General features: G+C 34.7%; 1 protein-coding gene across 1 annotated transcript in view; it reads right to left on the reverse strand.

Annotated features, from left to right (window-relative positions):
* Positions 1 to 3370: 3370 nt before the first annotated feature.
* The window catches only part of LOC120091673 (ATP-dependent 6-phosphofructokinase 4, chloroplastic-like), a 32472-nt gene continuing 15712 nt past the window's right edge, over positions 3371 to 20130 (reverse strand). The window contains 4 exon segments of the mRNA XM_039049780.1: positions 3371 to 3633; positions 12673 to 12763; positions 12936 to 13019; positions 13407 to 13690. Of these exon segments, the coding sequence (XP_038905708.1) occupies positions 13535 to 13690 (156 nt within the window). The 3' untranslated portion in view covers positions 3371 to 3633; positions 12673 to 12763; positions 12936 to 13019; positions 13407 to 13534.

Genomic DNA, 20130 nt, shown 5'->3' on the forward strand with positions numbered 1-20130 from the left:
TTTATGACCAAAATAAGAATAAAATGAAAGTGCTTCAATGAAGTTTTTACCTATTTGATTTTATTTCTTCTTTTCAACTTCTAGTGTTTGTTTGTTTTTTGTTTTGTTTTCTTTCTTTATTTTTTTCAAATTAGTATAATTCAACTCACATAATATTATTTGATCAAAAGGTATGAAGTTCAAATTTCTCTCTCTATATATATATTGAGTCAAATGGACTATAGGTACAAGACTTCAAACTACAAGAGATGTTATCCGGCTTGTAAACAAATAATGATGGCTGCACCTTTTCGCTAGAATAAAATTATCTATTTATTCTCATCACACATTTTTCTTTAATTCAACGATATGTAAGTGAGAATTCAAAATTCAAAATTTTAATTAAAGTTATAATTATTCAACCAATCACTATTGGTTGATTTCCTTCCCTACTAGGTTTCTAGAAGCTTAACAAGGATGGGATATGAAATTCAGATAAATAAGTCAGAGGTCGGGGTTGGGTGCTTCAGGACCATTTGGGTCGCGTTCAACTAGCAGGGTTTTGAAGTCATTTATGGCTGCTATCAGATAAAAGTTTTTGAAGAATGGCTATCCTCGATAGTTTAGAGAGTCTCCTTTCCATCAGTATGCAGAACATTTTGGTAGAATCTAATTATTTAGAGGTCATTAACCTTTTGAACGACGCATCTGTGAGTCTTACAAAAATCTCCCTTTTCATAGATGAATCTAAAGGATTTTGTTTATGCGTTGAGATCGGTTTCCTTCTCTCATGTGAGGCATTATTACAACAAAGTTACTTATTCTCCAACAAATACAATCGTGAAAAAGCATACTTCTTCTTTACTTCTTTCCCCTTATCCTATTTAATTTAGGGTGTTAGTGTCTCAAAAGTAATTAAAAAAAGTTAGTATTTTTTTCTTGTCACTTCATTTGATTAAACTCAATCACAAACCACATCGTTGGAAATCTAATACTAAATGCTATTCTCATTTTTGCCACTCTAACAATTCTTATGAGAAATTAATACATATCTCATTCTATATCACATTATTCTTAAGAACCTCATTGAATTTCTTGTTTTCAATATTTTTGTTCTCCGATCACTAACAAAACAAGACAGTTGATAAGGGCAATAAAACCTTCAACTATCTCCACAATAGTGTAATATTGTCCATTTTGGATTTAGACCTCGTGTTTTGTTTTTGGAACTACCTAAAATGACCTCATACTAATGAAACCCTAAATCAACATGCAACTTTGTTTGTACTCCTAAGAATCCTCTTTTTGAACAAAATACCACCTAATTCTTCTCTCATAATTTGTTCACTCTTGATTGCTTAAGAAAACTTGCTCTTATCAAAACCCAGTTGCAAAGTCAGATAGAGCTCAACCATGAGACTCCTCCTTGAACAAAGATTTACTCCTCCACCAATAAGTTTACTTGATATACAGTTGTTACTTGATTGTCACTCCAAGCACCTTTTGTCCATCGGAAGACTCATCCATAAGACTTACTACTTTTGTTCAAAATCACTTAGGATCTCATCTACACAATTAGGTTTAGACCATGGCTCTAATATTAAGAACAATAGAACCTCCCTCTATCTCCACATGGTATGATATTTTTCACTTTAAACATAAATTTGCTTTTGAAACCACCCAAAAGAGCCTCATACTAAACAAATACTTGCCCTTATTTATATACTCACGATCGCTTCTTTCCCTCATCAATGTAGAACTTTGTTTCACTCCTAACAATGGTATTCTTCTTTCCTACACCAAGGTACAACAAACCTCCCCTTGATCAAAGTATGCCCACTTGTCCAATAGAGTTTTATAGACCATATGGCCATGTTTATCCATGTACTCAAAGCTTGTGTATAAAATCAACTAATTTCTTAATCAACATTTAAAATATATTATTGACTGATTTTTAGATTGTTAAATATATTTTTAACCATTCAAAATCAATTTATTATTTAATTTTACGTTTTTAAATGTGATTTTCATAAAATAAAAATAAATTTAAATAGCAAATATACTCTCTAAGTTTAGCATATGATTTAATTATCACTTTCTATCTCTTTATCTCCGCACTAATATAAAACTTGCTATTTAATTAAGATAAAAAAGATTCGATTCGACTCATAAAATCTCACATCAATCAAGTATCATCTTTAGCTTTCTTGTGATTTTCAAGCTTCTCACCTAATAAAAGATTGTTGTAAAAATATCTCAATTGACTATTAGAAGAATCACCATCTAAAAACAAATTTTGTTTGAGGAACCAATTTTCCACAACCATTCAGGAACAGCACCACAAAATAAAAAATGGTCTAAATCAAGCAACAGTATATTATATTCTCTCCTGTTGTGAGAAACCAACTTGTGTAGACATTGCCTCCTCCTAGACCATCACATTAGTAGTTAGACATTATTAGATTGTGTCTAAATTAAAATAGAATTGGTTGCCATAAAGAAAGCTAATAATGTCCCCCTCTCTAATCAGTCTAGAAAACTTTTAGTATGGCGAAGGTAACATACTCCATTTCTTTACACTATAATTTTATCTTTATAAATATATTTTTTAAAATAATGTTAAACAGATTAGGCACAACATCATTTTTAAAATAATGTTGACATGAGAGATACTAAATAAAAAGGACATTCATATATCTCATCATACATGAAATTTTTCTGATAAGTCGTATCTTTGAAACATCTAAGGGAGTGTTTGTAGCATATAGTGGAGTTATGAACCTCTAGAGAGTTGTGAACCTTTAAAAAAATTGTAAAGTTTGAGGAGTTGTGAAGTCGTAAAACCCAAAATGTAATGAGTTAATAAAGCATGAAATTTGTTGAATTTTGGCAAAATATTAGAAATGCAATTATATCACATCTAAAAGATTAAAGAAAGTGATAGACTTCAAACATCATAAAAGAAGTTTGTCTTTGGTTTCTAATCATCCCAATTTGAATAGCACTTTAAACTTGTATAGCTCAGTTGTGTGAGTGATATAATGCTTTGAGATAATACTCTAGTAATTAAAATTGGAGAGACAATTACTCTGTACGAGTGTAACAATTTTTACATAGTAAGATTTCTTTTTAGTAGATCGTGATTTTTCTTCAAATTTGGAGTCTTTCTTGTTAATTTTTGTATTTTTTTTATTTTATTATTTTCTACTTATTCTTATGATAGTAGTAGGAGGTTTTTCTAGACATAAACACGGAATGGTTCACTCCCTTCTAAGTCCAACTCTTTGAATCATTCACTCCAACTCTGGTCAACAGACCTGATAACTACGAAGCAAAATATCTGTATTATGACCAATGTCATAAAAATAATTTATTAAAAAAAAAAAAAAAAAAAAAAAAAAAAAAAAAAAAAAATTGAAGCTGTCTGTGTATCAAGTGTGAAGCAGCAATCATTTAATGAAGAAACAGACAAAAAAGAGGCTGCGCCTGTCCTTACATGTAATAAAATGGGTTGGAAGAGTTGAGTCACTTCCATTGGCCCAGAATTGTCCCTTTCCTTTCTTTCACTCTCGCAGCTGCCCTGTCCCTAAAAAAAAAAAGAATGAAACCGATATATATAGAGACAGGAAATTGTCCATGTTGAAGGAGTGGTCCCTGCAAAAGCAAAGGAAGGTGCATGAATGGATATGGATAACACCAATCCAAAGCACAAGTTGTAATTATATCTCAAGGATTGACTCTGAGAAAAGCAAATCAAGAGTTTTATGTCGGTTGGTTGTGTTTTGTTGTGTTATTTTCATTATTTGTGATCCTACTTTCAATGACATGAAATCTCATTACAACAAGGAAATTAAATAGGAGAATGTGTCTTCTTAGGCAGAGGGCTCCAAAGATTACCATGTTCATGAAGTTATTCGAACTACTCCATTTATTTCCTTCATTAAAAGAAAAACAAAACACTACTCGTTCCTAATCTACTTTTTTTTTTTTAATAGAATAATTGAGAAGATGGAGATCGAATCTTCAAACTCGAAAGAAGAAGGTTGTATCAATTAATATTGAATTAAAGTCACTTTGGCATCACTAATCTACTTTTGATGACTAGTATTCAAATTATGTTTAAGAATATAATAGATGAATAAGATAATTCACAAAAAAAAAAATTTGTTTCGCAATAAAATAAATAAATAAAATAAAACTAGTTATATATAGAGGATTTGAATGAAAAATTATAAACAAAAGAAGATTTGGGTTTGATAACCATAAAAACGTTTGATATTTTAGCCTATAAATGTCAATTTCACTATGTGGTTCTTTACGTTATTAGCTACCTTTAAAAATTAAAAAAAAAAGTTTTAAAAAACTTAACGAAATGTTAAAAATTTAAAAATTAATTTTTAGAAAAATAATGGTAAGAAACAGAACTTTTATTGAAAAAAAAAAGAAAGAAAGAAAGAAATGATACACTATGTCACAATCGCACCTTCGTATAGATCTCGAGATAATTGTGCAGCACTTGTTCTCGCCCTCAGACAAGTCAACCAATCCAAATCCAAATAGTCGATGGCACAATGGGCGTTTCAAACAACCTCCACCCCCGTTCTTCAGAAAAGGTTTTAGAAAATGGGTTTAGAGGAAAAGATTTTCGCAAACGTTTGAAAGCATGTGTACAATAAACATTAGTCGTATAGCTAGAAAGCAATAAGCAATAACACGGCTTTATAGCATACAACTCACTGGCATGAGGATATGATGATTAGTCTTGCCTCTATATAGTGCATTCTGAACAAAATTACATCTGTCACCCTTGCATATGGAAATGGGCTAGCGATCACATACTAAGAAAAGTACATATAAAGCAAACTACCTAGCAAAAGGAAATATATAAGATGAAAGCATAGTAAAAAGAGGTGGAGGCGGGCATGCAGCCATGGGCAATATGCCCTAAACAAGCATGACTGTGACATTCTCCCTCACTCAATTGGTTGACGTCCTCATCAACCAACTTTGTTTGAACTTAGCAAATTATTGAGCAATTGCCTTTGAGGCCTTCTACGCGCTCCCAACGAACTTCTTTGTCTTGGAGGCTTTTCCATCTCTCCAAGAACTCTTCCCAGCTTGGTCCTGGTCTTTCAACTTTGTCGTTTCTCTCAGCAAGTCTCTCATTGACTTCTTCCTCTATCATTCTCTTCATCGTGTCAGTCAAACAGGTCACCACCCTACATCACTCCTTGGCATGGTCGAGATGACACGGTTTCAGTCTACTTACGTGGATGACGGGATGACTCTCTATCCACAATGGTAACTACACCCGATAAGAGGCTTTCCCAACCCTTTCGATGACTTCCACCGGTCCTCTAAAGCTACTCACGAGGCGACATTCTCTTTGTCCTCGACTTCGAAACTGTCCTAGGCACAAGTTTCCTCGAACCCTATCCTCTAGTAAGAGCTCTCGGTGTCTGGGCTTTCTTCTTTCACTCATCTTCCTCTTTGGAGGTAGGGACTTGTGTAAACTGTCCGGCTTGAAACACGACACTTCTTCAAGACACACAGAATGTCTTGATGGGCCTTCTCTTCCGTGGTTTCGACTGGTTCATTGGTAAGGTCCTTCTCCAACTAGAGGACTGAGATCATCTTTATCCTTTTCGACTGTTTAATCCCGACATGCACAACGGTGGGCGTGGACTCTATGATCATTAAACATTTGGCGAGGGGTATCGGTATTACCTTATGTTCAAGCAAGAACTCCATCCCAAATACCACGTCAAAATCATCCATTTTAATGATCATGAAATCGATAGGGCCATTCCAATCCCCTAACTTCACGATTGTTCTCTTCGCCATTCCTGTAATTGGCAAGGCCATAAAGTTCACAGTTTTCATTTTACCTGCGCCTCCTTCCCAATGAACATTCAATCGTCTGGCTTCTATTTCCAACATAAAATTATGGGTGGCTCCCAAGTCGACCATAGTACTTTTGGCCTATCTATGGTTGACACAAGCATCCACATACATCAGCCTGCCCCTTTGGGGCTCATTTGTTTCTCTTGTATTCTTCTGGAGGGTAGCTAAAAATCTTAGGGCCCGGACTCGTGGGATCTTATCTTGTTCGGCTTGTACATTCTCGTTCTCTACCTGAACAGCTTTGCCTTTCCAGTCCAAGGCTAATGAGGCTTGAAAAGCGTTAAAAGCTGCTTGTTTCGGACATTCGCTCGCCTTATGTTGTCCCTTGCATATATAACAGGAAAGAGGCCAATAGAAATTCTGATGATTCTGCCTCAGCCATGTATTTTCATTGCCTGCTGAAGTGGTTTTCCATCCCCACTAGTGTCTCTCTCTCCTCCACTATTCCATGATGGGCTTGATTCATTGCTATTTCTCCCTTTATTCGGGGATCTCGAGTGTTGCCTCATCTCTTGAGATTCATCAATCAAGTTGAACAACGTTCAGCCACCGTATATGCAGCTGGAGATCCTGTATTCTCTGTTCATACAGTTTGTCTTTGCCCACGGTTTCAGACCTTTGACAAAACAGAAAATTTTGTCTTTTTCAAATATATCTCTTATGTCCAACATCAACCCGACAAATTGTTTCACATAGTCTCTAATGGTGCCAGTATTTTTCAATTCCTATAATTTACATCTTGCCAAAATCTCAATATTTTCGAGGAAGAACTGAGAACGCAATTCTTGTTTTAGTCTTTCCCACATGTCGACGGTGCACCGACCCTCTTGGATGTCCATGAAACGAGACCTCCACCATAACTTGGCATCCTCTACTAGATGCATCGTCACTAGGGTGATCTTCGACTCTTCAGTCGCTGTGTTCGTAGCTCTGAAATACTGCTCCATGTCAAAGATAAAATTTTCTAGCGCTTTCGCATCGCGAGCTCCACAGAAGGGCTTAGGCTCAGGTACTTTTACCCTGTTGAATTGGACTGCACCCCTGGTTGGGGCTTGATTTCTCACTACTCTCATGGTGAGGTTAACTCTTGCACTAATGTTCATAATATCTCCTCGGATGACATCAATGGTGGCTCAAAAGTCCTCAGACAATTTAGTCACCATCTGAATTATCACTCTCTGTGAGCTATCTAGTTCTTTGACACACTCTTCCACAGGGGCAACAGAGCTCGACGAACCATCCCCATGCTCGAGAGGCCCACTTCTTGTGGCTTTTGCCTCTAGGGTCTCAACCCCTGTCAACAATTCCCTGATGAGCATCCCGTCTAAGCGGCCAACCACCACGTCAATTTCATCGACCTTGTCAGCGAGTTCTTGTAACCAAGTTTCTAGGAATCGAATTTGATCAGGGACTTCTATTAGATAGAGCATTTGCTCTTCTATCTCGACCAACCAGTCAACATGAGACTTGCCCAATTACTTTGTAGCAAACATGATCACAGCTTCTCAACTCCATGAGCTGACTTTGCTTTGATACCAACTGTCACAATCGCACCTTCATAAGTGTCTTGAGGCGATTGTGCAGACTTGTTCTCGCCCTTGAACAAGTTAGCAAATCCAAATCCAAATCCAAATAGCTGACGACATACTGGGCATTACAAACAAACTCCACCCCTGTTCTTCAGAAAATGTTTTAGAAAACGGGTTCAGAGGAAAAGATTTTTGCAAACGTTTGAAAGCATGTGTAAACAATGAACACTAGTCGTACAACCAGAAAGCAATAAGCAACAACACGACTTTATAGCCCCCCTAAAATTTGTTTTCAACTTGAGATGACATTTTTCTTTGTCAAGACAAAGTACACTCTTGACCATATTTCAGAAATGGGGCTCTTAAGAGATAAACTTGCAGGATTTTCGATTGAGCAAAATCATCACCTAACATTAAGTACTAATACTTTGTTGACAGATCCTTAACGATATAGGCATCTAGTCGAACATCTCGTATATTTGTCCTTTACCTGAACTAACTTGGCTTGTGTGATGCATATCTTAGCTCAATTTATGTAGGCACCTAATAGAACATTAGGATGTTGTAGTTTGTACGATTCATATTTGAAAAGTTAACCTGATCAAGGAATCATTCTTCACCCCAATTGTGGTCTCTCTGATGGAAAAATAGGCATGCGCAGCGGAATTGAGGACCAATTTTATTCTAATTGTACAAAAATAACATACAACCCTATTTAATTAATGAGGAATTTTTTTGTAATATTACCTTTGAAGTTCCTGAAACGCTTCTATCTTTGCCCAAACACGAACCAGACAATCACTAGAGCTGACCTACTATCCTCTAGACTCAGAACCGGGTTGTGGGACCCGATGGAAGAAGAAACCAAGAGAGAGAAAGAGATGGAAATAGGAGATAGGATTTTTTTTGGGTTGGATTTTTTTTCAGCCCAATTTAGAAACTAATTTTTGGCAAAAAAATCAAAAATTTTCTATCCAAATTGAAAGCCCAAATTTATAGAAAAAAAACCATGCAAAAATTGTATAAAACAAATTCATAAAAACCCAACACTTCAAAATCCACTATCTAAGTGGACTTGATATCTCCATAAGCCAACACCTAGCTAGAATTATCCAACAAAAGTTTGAATTTTCCCACTAACTTTAGTCAATGGGCAAAATGGTCATTTTGTCAAAGTCAAACTTTGATCGAAAAGTCAACACTTTGACTTTTTATGATTTTTTCCTTGTTGACTAATTTTGACCTCTCGAGCATGAATCCGTATTCATTTTCTCGAAATTCAAATCACATTTGAATATAAGGTCGGTCAAAAGTCAATTCTTTGACTTTTTACATCTTTGACCATTTCCATTATTTCTGAGCTTCCAAATATGAACGTATTCATATTCTTGATATTTAAATCACATTTAATCATTAAAATTGTATCTCTAAACTGAAAACCATCTACTATATCACATATACTTGTCGATTTCTCTCTCTTCACCTAATTCGAACAATTCGAATCATTCTATCATACTGTTCTAAGTTTAATCCATATGAGCTAATACGGGAACCTAATGGACCTATAAATCATGGGCTCCAACAATCCGAGATTAGCTGGCTAAACTCTTTTAGACAGAGCTAACCAACATTCGTTAACTAACGGGTCATTCCACTATAGTCCCGTAGTTGCACTCCCCTCACTATAGATATATTTGTGTCCATTTGATATAACCATGATTAGTAAGCTAATCATTCATAGGTTGTTCATAATCTTGGCTGGGTCATAAAAACCGTTTTACCCCCAAGACTACATCTTATTCCTTAAGTTCCACTGATCCTCTAATGAACAATTGGTTTAAGGTCCAACTTTTAAACCGAACCCCTCTCGGACCAAGAAGAGGGTGGGGCCCCTTGTTCAAGACCTGGATTCAATACTAAAGGGAATAACCTATCTACTATCCCTATAACGAATAGTTGTGAATTCCGTCTTGCACCCTATATTCCCAGCTATCCACCTGATCTTACCCTTGAAATGAGAGGCCTATTGGGCCAACGATAATGAGCTGCCCTGACCTATGCAGATCTAAGAATAATTTTGAGTGAATAAGAGTTCATAGTTAGCTCAGGATTAAGATTAAGTTACCTAGATCATCAATTAACGAAATAGTCAGTTTTATACATAAAACGACGTTTATAATGTAAAAAGTGACTATTTCATGGTTCGTCTTATATAAACTCTTTACATAGGATGCCTCCACATTCATGTACGGTTTAGGATCACATCGTTTGTACTAACTATAAAATGGGTCGCATCCATAGTGTCCCCAGAATAAGGCGCCCAACCTTATTCATATACTATAGACCATTTTGGCTATATATTTGAACTTGATCCACATTTATGTCACTACATAAAGTTCAAACTTAAACTTAATAGCCTCGGATCCTTAGTTTATTAGATTCATGAATTCAATACAACTATATTGAACAAGAATATGATATTACAAACTACGAGTTTTTTGACATAAAATCCAACACTCTCTCCATCAAACTAGCGTGACTCAAATTAGGCGTGTTGTTCATCGACTTTCCACTTTCTTATTGGTTGCCATTTCTTTTGGTAATTTCTTCATCTCTTGGGGAACCAAGAAGCAACAAATGACGTCTCATTCATCAGCAAAGGTCGAGTATCACTCCATGGCTTCTATTATATCTAAACTCGAGCTTAAAGCATTACTTGAGGGTCTAAGAGTGAATCATCCATATGCCATAAATTTATTTTGTGACATTTAGTCGACATTATATATTGCTTGAAATTCAATTTTTCATGAAAAAACAAAAAAATTAAGATAAACTGTTATTATGTTTGTGATATTATTCAGGATGGTATCATTGCTACACATTAAATTTCTACTAACGAGCAACTTGTAAAAATCTTTACAAAGATTTAGGGGAAAAAACCATTTCTTTATCTTCTTCACACGTTGGACATTTGTGATCCTCATGCTCCATCATGAGGGAAGGTATAAGAAAATATATTTGTATATTTTTTCCTACTTATTTATTTTGAGATGTATTTTGGTTTACACCCAAGATTAGGTTGTTTTTATGAACACCTTATTTTAAATGAAAACCAATAGAAATATCAAAATTATTGCTTAAATCTTAATCACCTTAGAGTTTGGATGTGTTTAGAACACCTTTTCAAGTGTTTAATTTAAAAAATAAATCATTTTGAAGAAAAAATCAAATGTTTGACAACCACTTAAAATAGATTTGAAAAAAATGAACTAATAAAATAAGTTGGTATAGGATAAACTCTTGAAATTAATTTATAGAAAAATGACTATTAAGTATTTAATGTTCTATCTCTCCCTAATTTATATAATACTTACATCACCAAAATACCCCAAAAGTTATCTACATCACTTCTACTATGTTGTCGTGGCTACCACTACCAACTCCAACCACCGCAGACATTGACCACCATTGTCAGTCAACTCTAGTGGTAGCCACTGCCCAATCCCACTAGCGACCACCCCAATCAATCAACTCTAACAATCATTATTTTAAGTTATAAATTCATACTTCATAGTATTTTATAGTCATCCTTTATAGTAATTTGATATTAGTAAAAACACTTTTAGGGGACGTTTGGCGCACAAAGTTGAGTTAAGTTGAATTGGTAATTATTATAGAAGGAAAATAATTAAGGGAGTTGATGTGAATAACAAAATGAGAAATGTGAGTTATCGCGAATAACGAAGTAATAAACTTCTTTAATAATTGGTAAACCAAACGGCGGGTAACCCACCCACCCAACCCAACCCAATCCAATTCGGGGACCAAACACCCCCTTAGTATATAATAAACCAAACGAATTTATATATAAAAGACTTCGGAGAAAAAGTTGTTAAACACATGAGTTTTTATTTTAAAGAGTTTTATCAAAAGTCTTTCAATGGAAAGATAAATTGGAAAAAAAAAAAATATATATCTTGGTCGATCTACATCGGCCGTATTTTTTGTCCTACGGGCTACAAATCATTTTCGCTCTTTTGATTAAAATTCTTGAAGAGGTGAAATACCCTATAGGCCATTCTGCGCTTTTGGTTCCTAGTGATCTCTTTCCAAGTGATCAGCTCAATTGGCTTAAATTTTTAAATGTCGATTCTCTTCTTTGTTTCTTTTACATCTGTAATGACCAAAAATTACGCTAAATTATTTTGCATGTAAATAGCCTACCCAACTTTACTACCCGCCCATATTTAAGCTCACTTGGTTATTCTTATGATATATGCCGGTATGCTCTCATAATTAAAAAATAAAATAAAATAAATAAGATTAAGTCAGGTTTGAATTAACTAAAAAAATATTTTTTTAAAAAATATATATTTTTATTTAAACTCTTTTATAAAAAAGATTTAAAATACACTTTAAAAGTGTTTCAAAAACTACTTTTAGTGATTGTCGAACACTATAATTTTTTTTTAAAATGACTTATTTTCAATATTAAACACTTGAAAAGTTAGACTAATTTCTATTAATTTCTAAAATGACTTATTTTCAATATTAAATGCTTGAAAAGTTAGACCAATTTCTATTAAACTTTCAATTGTACAATTCGAGCTCTCAAGCTTATACAAGTTTGGAATCCAATTTCTATAACTATAGTAGATTTAAAGTTTCATTTTTATCACTTTGAGGGCTCAATTTTATAATTAAAAGTTTGAGAGTTTAATTCAAACTAATATCACACTTTATGAGTGATTTTAGCAATTTACCCTAAAAAATAAACTTATAAATTTCATATCGCTATGAAAAATTCAATCATTTCTCTTTTTCTGTAAATATCCCCGGCGAAGTTGCACCAATTTCCTCATTTATGTTTGCTTCACTTCTCAAACATTTTCTATCCATATTTGAATATCATTTCGTAAAATTTTAAGAAGTTGAGATTGCCAAAAGACTATTTACATTAATACCTACACATACTATTTTCATTTATATATGTCCTAAAACTAGGATTCATGACTTAAACTGCTGAAGCAATTTTACACACAAGTTTAAGAGGTTTTTCTAAAACTTTTAAAATATTCATTGACACATAAAAAAAAAGATACAAGCTGCCTATTCAACCTCAAGATTGGGATTTCTTTTTAATTTAAAGTCATTTTTTTACATCAACTAGGAATTTCCTAGAAGCTTAAGTAAGTCAATAGAACAGTATAGCAGTGGAAATTTATTGATAGCTTAAAAGGACTAACAAGTGAGTACATACCTGCTGTCTTAATGAGATGAGTGTGAGGGAGACAATGCAAGAACCAATTGTCATTGTTTCAAGCTCCATTAAGATTGCGTATCAAAGAATACTGCAATAGAAGTTCATAGCAATATTACTGCAGTTGAAAAATTATTTTAACGGTCTGGAAATACAGCTAAACTGAGAACAGCCCGCCTCCGATAACGAGAATTTTCCACCCAATAAAGAGGAATGATAAAGACGATTCATAATGTTGTATAAATAAAACTGAAAATTCTCACTTCTTTGGCATTCTACTCTTTAAATGGCTGGAAATCTCATTAGTGAAGACAAGGTTTCCCAATGAGTCTCCTCCATGTCTGTGCCTGCGTGTATTAGAATGTTGCTCCTTAGTACTCGACTAAAGATATGTTTAATGAAGGTCCCATTTGGTAACTTTTTTATTTTTGGTTTTTGAAAATTCTGCTTGTTTTCTCACAATTTCTTCCTCACGGTTCTCTCATATTTCCTATGTAGACATATGATTTCTTAGCTAATTTCTAAAAACAAAAACAAGTTTTTGAAAACTATTTTTTTAATTTTCAAAATTTGGCTTTGATTTTAAACACTCTTAAAATATAGACAACAAAACATAGAAAACAATAAATGGAATGAGTGTTTATAGACTTAATTTTCAAAAATCCAAAACCCAATAGTTACCTTAAATGAAAACAAATGTAAGAGTGCAGAGGCATTATTTAAAGCAGACATACCTCATAAAAATCCTAATTGCCAGACCAACAAAACTGACTGGCAACATGAAAGATCCTGGATGCGACACTGGTCCAGTTTGAATTTAACTAATGGCCATTATATCTGAGCAGAAATATCGATGCTGCCATTAAATCTGAGCAGAAATATCGACGTTGTTGATATCAGCAGCTTTTTCTTTCAGTGCCTCATAATTTGTCACGAAACTAGGTTGATTGGTAGACGCAAGAAGTCTTGCCCACATTCTGCCAGTTAACTTCACTGTGTTTTGAGTCTCCGTAACACGCTATACAACACAATCATATTATTAATTCTAATGATATTAGCTTTCCTGATAATATTGATACAGAAGTATAAGAGATGACCGTCTTCCAACAAAACCACGTAAGCACTATAACAACCATGAAATCATTCTGTTCCTATCACGTATAATTTCATTCAAAATTAGTACGATATTAAGTCTATGAAACAAGCAGTCCGACACATACAAATCAACAAGACACAAAATATGCAAGAGAAACCTAAGTCCCATGTGATAACGATTTCGTTTTTGTTTTTTGTTTTGAAATTTATGTTTGTATGCCCACTCTTTCTTTAGTGTGGTTTTCATTTTAGTGTGGTTTTCATTTTTCTTAAATCAAGGTTTAAATTCTTTATCAAATTCCAAAAACTAATCATGTTTTTGTAAACTATAAAATTTGTTTTTGTTTTTTAAATTTGATTAAGAATTCAAATGTTTCCTTAATAAAGATGAAAATCATGGTAAAGAAAATGTAAGAAAATAAACATAATTTTGAAAAAAAAAAAAAAAACCAAATGATCATCAACCAAATACACAAAGTGTATCATGTAGGGGTTCAGAGCATTCAACAGAAAGTTTCTATTTGCTGAAGGTCAGTGTCCAAATTCTTATGAAAGCAGGTCGGTAAAAGCTAGAGCCTTGTGAGAATCAAGAGATAACCCGAATCACTCTAATCCAGTTTTAGATCGTGGGAATCCTATCGTGAATGTAATTAAGCAATCAACTGAGTGCTTTACGTGTGGTGTCTCAAAATTTGGTTAGGTGGTGCATATGAAAGTTATTAAAATCTTCAAAAATGCTGAATGTCTCAAGTTGTCAGATCAGATCCTAACTGTGTGGAATGAGATTTGATCTTGAAATAGGGTGCCTATTTCATGTAGGAGACTAGGAGTAGTGAAACATTCCATTTGAGGATTGAAATGTGTTTAAGCACAAGTCGAATGTCCTCAAAAGTGTTTGACATCTCTCATCATTGTCCCTGTAGGGGAACAAACGAGAATATTAAACAAAGCTAAAATTTGATCTTTCCTTTAAATGAAATAACTTTCATTGAAAAAAAAAAATGAAAGAATACATTGCCATATACCAAAAAAAAAAAAAAAAAAAAAAAAAAAAAAAAACAGCCCCTTACAGAAAAGGTTTCCAACTAAGGGTAATGTTAGCAAGGGAATAATTTTTTTTTTTAAAAAAAAAAAAAAAAAAAAAAAAAAAAAAAACCCTTTGAAACCAAACCCCAAAGCGACAACCTCACCAAGGACAATGCCGATTGCTCTCTCCTCTCTCCTCTCTCATTCAGATTCATCAGTAAGTTTGGGGTCGAGTCAACATCTCCAGTAATATAATTCATTCAACATGGAAACTACGTGTTGCAGTGTTAACAATCAATATTTCTGTATTTGGCAAGAGGATTTTGGATTCTCAGTGGAAGCTTGTGGAAAAAGCCAGAAAGTCACTCTTACTAAACAATCGATGCTATGGCTGGAAGGAGAAATGTTCAATGTCGTCAAGGATTTGCTGCAAGTTTGTTATTCAAAGAAGATCAGATCAGAGCAGGGCTTTATTGGCTTGGCAAAGTTTAAATCAAAGATTGGTTCGCAGAAATAGCTTGGTGGCCCCCTTCTGGTGGAAGACGAAATCTCCATGTCCCTGCTGGAATAAATAAAAAAGGGTGGTGTGCTTTTATGGAAATGATCAGTGCAAGTTTGAAGATAATCAATGTCCAAATTCCGGAAGAGGAGATTTTAGAGGATAGAAGCTTTAATGCGAATATGATCAGCGCAGCAAAATCATTTGCAGAAGTAATTAAGGGGAGTGAGGCAATCGGACATCAACAAACAACTCACAAATTGCCTTCCTATTGGGTTAGAAAGGAGAGCGAGGAATGGTAAGATGCATTTAAAGATCGAGCGTTGGTCCAAGAAAGAACATTCACTCCCTGGCTATATTAAATCCTATGGAGGATGGATTTCGATTAAAAACTTTCCTCTGCCCTTTTGGAAGAGCTCTGTTTTTTAGGCTATCGGTCACCACTTGCGTGGTTTAGTGGAAATTTCTTCTCAAACTTTAAATGGCTTAAAGTGCTCAAAGACCATTATAAAGATTGAAAATAACTTATGTGGTTTCATTCCAGCTTCTCTATCAATTGAAGATGCTCCTCTGGGAAAATTTGAGATAAGTTTTGAAAGTTTTGAGCCTTTGATCTGTTGTCTCAGATTTGTTGTCTGAGATAGTTAAATTAGGAGTTAAACCATGTAGTACTTCGATAATACCAAATTTGCAACTTGCTAAGGAAGGAGAATTGTTTAAAGATCCTGAGAGATATAGAAGGTTAGTTGGAAAGTTAAACTATTTAACAGTGACACGACTTGACATTGCTTATTCTGAGTATTGTGAGTCAGTTTATGTCTTCCCCGACTATGGATCATTGGGCTGCCGTTGAACAAATCTTATGTTATCTAAAAGTTGCACCTAGATGTGGGATCTTATATAAAGATCATGGTCATACAATGCTTGAATGCTTTTTAGATACTGATTGGGCTAGATCTCGAGAAGATAGGAGATCGACCTCTGGATATTGTGTTTTTGTAGGAGGAAACTTGGTATCGTGGAAAAGTAAGAAACAAAATGTAGTTTCACGTTCGAGTACTGAGCCAGAATATAGAGCTATGGCACAATTTGTGTGTGAAATAGTGTGGATACATCAACTTTTATCTGAGATGGACTTCAGTATTACTGTGCCAACTAAACTATGGTGTGATAATCAAGGTGTTCTCCACATTGCATCCAACCTAGTATTTCACGAACAAACTAAACATATTGAAGTGGATTGTCATTTTATTTACGAGAAAATACAAGAAAGGTTGATATTTACATGATATGCGAAGAGTGGAGAACAATTGAGAGATATCTTTACTAAAGCAATAACTAGAGCAAGAATAGGCTATTTGTGCAACAAGCTGAGCATGATTGACATATTTGCACCAGCTTGAGGGGGAATGTTATAATATGTATTTATATTGTAATTATGATTAGTTAACCTTTATTATATTTTTATATCTCCTAGATTAGGGTTTCTTAGTTGCTTATATATATATGTATGTATGTATGTACATACATAGATACATATATATGTATTTATGTATGTACATACATACATACATATATGTATCTATGTATTTATGTACCATACATACATACATGTATGTATCTATGTATTTATGTACCATACATACATACATGTATATATATATGTATGTATGTACATACATACATACATACATACATATATATATATGTATGTATGTATCCTCAACCTGATTAAATAATAAGATCATTATTCTCTCCAAAAGTATTGAGAACACAAATGATGTTGGCTGGACACTTCTAGAGGCTTTTGGAAAATCAAGAGGTTTATTAATCATGTGGGATGAAAGTAAAGTTATACCTTTGGAATTCCTTAAAGGTGACTATTCACTTTCTGTTAAAATACGGACACATTGTAGGAACAGTTGTTGGGTGACAAATGTTTATGGAGAAATAGATTATAGGGGAAGAAGGTATCATTGGTTGAAACTTACATCCTTATCTCATTATTGTGTGGAAGCTTGGTGTTTAGGAGGGGACTTCAATATCACAAGATGGAGACATGAAAGATTTCTCATGGGTAGAGTTACTAGAGGGATGAAAAAAATTTAATAAATTTATTGCAGAAGCTAGTTTGTTACAAGTGTCGTTATCCAATGGAAGCTACACTTGGTCAAGGGAGGGCAACACGAGATCCCATTCTCTTATTGATCGCTTCTTAATCAAATAAAGAGTGGGATGAGATGTTCACTAATTCAATAGTTAGTAGGAAAGCAAGAATCTTCTTTGACTACTTTCCTATTACTAGAAGCTGGTGTGGTTACCTGGGGTCCTTCTCCGTTCCCTTTTTGCAACAGCTGGATGTTAATTAAGAGTGCTCAAATCTCATTAAGCAAACCTTGAGTGTTAATCATTCAAATGGTTGGGCAAGTTTTATCATTGATCTAAAGCTGCGCAAGATGAAGGAAGAAATTAGAGGTTGGTTTGTCAATTTTGAATCTGAAAGAACAAGAACGAAGAAAGACATATTATCGGAGTTGGAATTCTTCGACTCAAAGGCTGAAAAGGAAGATTTATCCACACTTGAGATCAATATACGTTTCCAATTAAGGGGGACCTGCTAAATCTATATATTTTAGAGGAGAGGAATCTGATTCAAAAAAGCAAGTTGAATTGGCTGAAGTTGAGAGATGAGAAAACAAAATATATGATCACAGAACTATTGCCTGTGGAGGCATGGTGCTTCATTCTTTTCGTGATATTGAGTCTGAAATTTGGGGTTACTTTGCAAATTTATACACCAAACTACCAGGCTCAAGATCCATACCAATGGATTTACCGTGGCTACAGCCTGCAAGTTTCTTCTTCTCAAAATCTGTCATTAATAGCTCCATTCCGCAGTGAAGTTCTGCAAGCATGTAAGTCACTTGGGAAGAGTAAAGCTCTTGGCCCCGATGGATTTATTGTAGTGTTTTTTATCGAACAGTGGATGAAATTCAAGAATATCTTCCAGAAAATGTTTGAGAAGTTCTACTTGAATGGAAAGTTAAACGTGTGCATTAGAGAGAACTTTATTTGTTTAATTCCAAAGGAAGATCCAACTAGTGTTAAAGACTTCCACCCTATAAGCCTCACAACTTCAACATACAAAATACTCACTAAGGTTCTTGCAGAGAGACTAAGGAGAGTTATTCCAAGCATTATATCTAAACACAAAGCACTTCCATTGGAGGAAGACAGATTTTAGATCCAGTCCTTACTGCCAACAACTACAGAGCAAAAAAGAAACAAGGGTGGGTGCTGAAATTAGACATGGAGAAGGCATTTGATCGATTGGATTGGAAAAAATCCTTCAACTTATGGGATTTCATCCTAAGTGAGTTGAATGGATCAACGGATGTGTTCGAAATACAAAATATCCGGTGTTCATCAATGGTAGACCAAGAGGGCTATCAAAGCCACCTGAGGTATTTGTCAAGGAGACCCCTTATCGCCTTCTCTCTTCCTCATCGTTAATTCAAACAATTGGTTTGTATGAATGGTGCTCGGGACAGAAGGTTAATTGGGAGAAATCAACATTACATAGGGTAAATATTGATGACGATACTTTAAATCTCATGGCGAACAGATTGGGCTGCAAAGCTGGTAAATTTCCCTTTCTTTATTTGGGATTACCACTTGGAGGATACCCAAAAACAGCACTCTTTTTGGCAAACAGTTATTGACAAAGTGCATCTGAAGATTGACAGACGGAAAAGGTACAATTGATTAGAGGAGACAGATTAACTCTTTGTAATTCGGTCCTGGAAAACCTTCCAACCTATTCCATGTCAATTTTCCAAATGCCCATTTCAGTTGCTTCAAAGATTGAGAGGATAATGTGCAGATTTTTGTGGGAAAGCCAAAAAGGCAGTAAGCTCAGTAAGGTGGGAAATTGGTACAAAGGTTGTTCAGGATTGTGGCATTGGAGTGAGAAATTTAAAAAACAGAAATACGGCTCTTCTTTTCAACTGGAATTGGAGATTCATCAACGAGCAAGATTCCCTTTGGAGTAGGGTGGTTAAAAGCATTCATGGTTCAGATCCTCACAATTGGCATACATCCGGTAAGCATGGATTGAGTTTGAGTAGTCCTTGGATTGGCATCTCAAAGCTTTGGGACACGTTTGGATCCTTATCACATTTTAAACTTGGAGATGGTAGGAATATTTATATCTGGACTGATGTTTGGTGTTCAGGTTCCTCTTTTCAGGAGAGTTTTCCAAGAATTTTCCATGTGGCCAAGCTTCTTAAAGGTAGTATATATGATCACTGGGATTTTAATACGAATTCTTGGAGTTCATTACTCAGAAGGCAGCTCAAAGATGAAGAGCTCAATGAACTCCAGTAGCTTTTGTCTCAACTGACAGCAAAAGGGTCGACGAAAATACAGAGTCTCGAGTCTGGGCTCTAGAGTCTTCTGGTAGGTATTTAGTTAAATCCTTCTCCAAGTATTTAAACTCTTCTACCCCTTTGGATAAGGGAATTTACAAAGGCGTGTAGAAATCCAAGAGTCCCAAAAGAATTAATGTGTTATTTTGGATTTTATTTTTTGGGACATTAAACTGCCAGGTAAAGAACTCAATTTTCTTTGGTATCTTAATCCTCCAAACCACTTCAAAGACCGACTCACTAACAAGATAGGGATCCAACAACACTCTAAAAAAAGATTTACAAGAAAAGCCTTCACTAGGACTAAGCTTCCAAATCTGAACATCCCTTCTACCCTCCCAAAAAAATTGCACCCATCCAACAACGAAATAAGAGATGCAACCTCTATCATTTCCCTATTGGATAAATGAC

The sequence above is a fragment of the Benincasa hispida genome, chromosome 1 (genome assembly GCF_009727055.1).
Source record: "Benincasa hispida cultivar B227 chromosome 1, ASM972705v1, whole genome shotgun sequence".
NCBI lineage: Eukaryota > Viridiplantae > Streptophyta > Magnoliopsida > Cucurbitales > Cucurbitaceae > Benincasa > Benincasa hispida.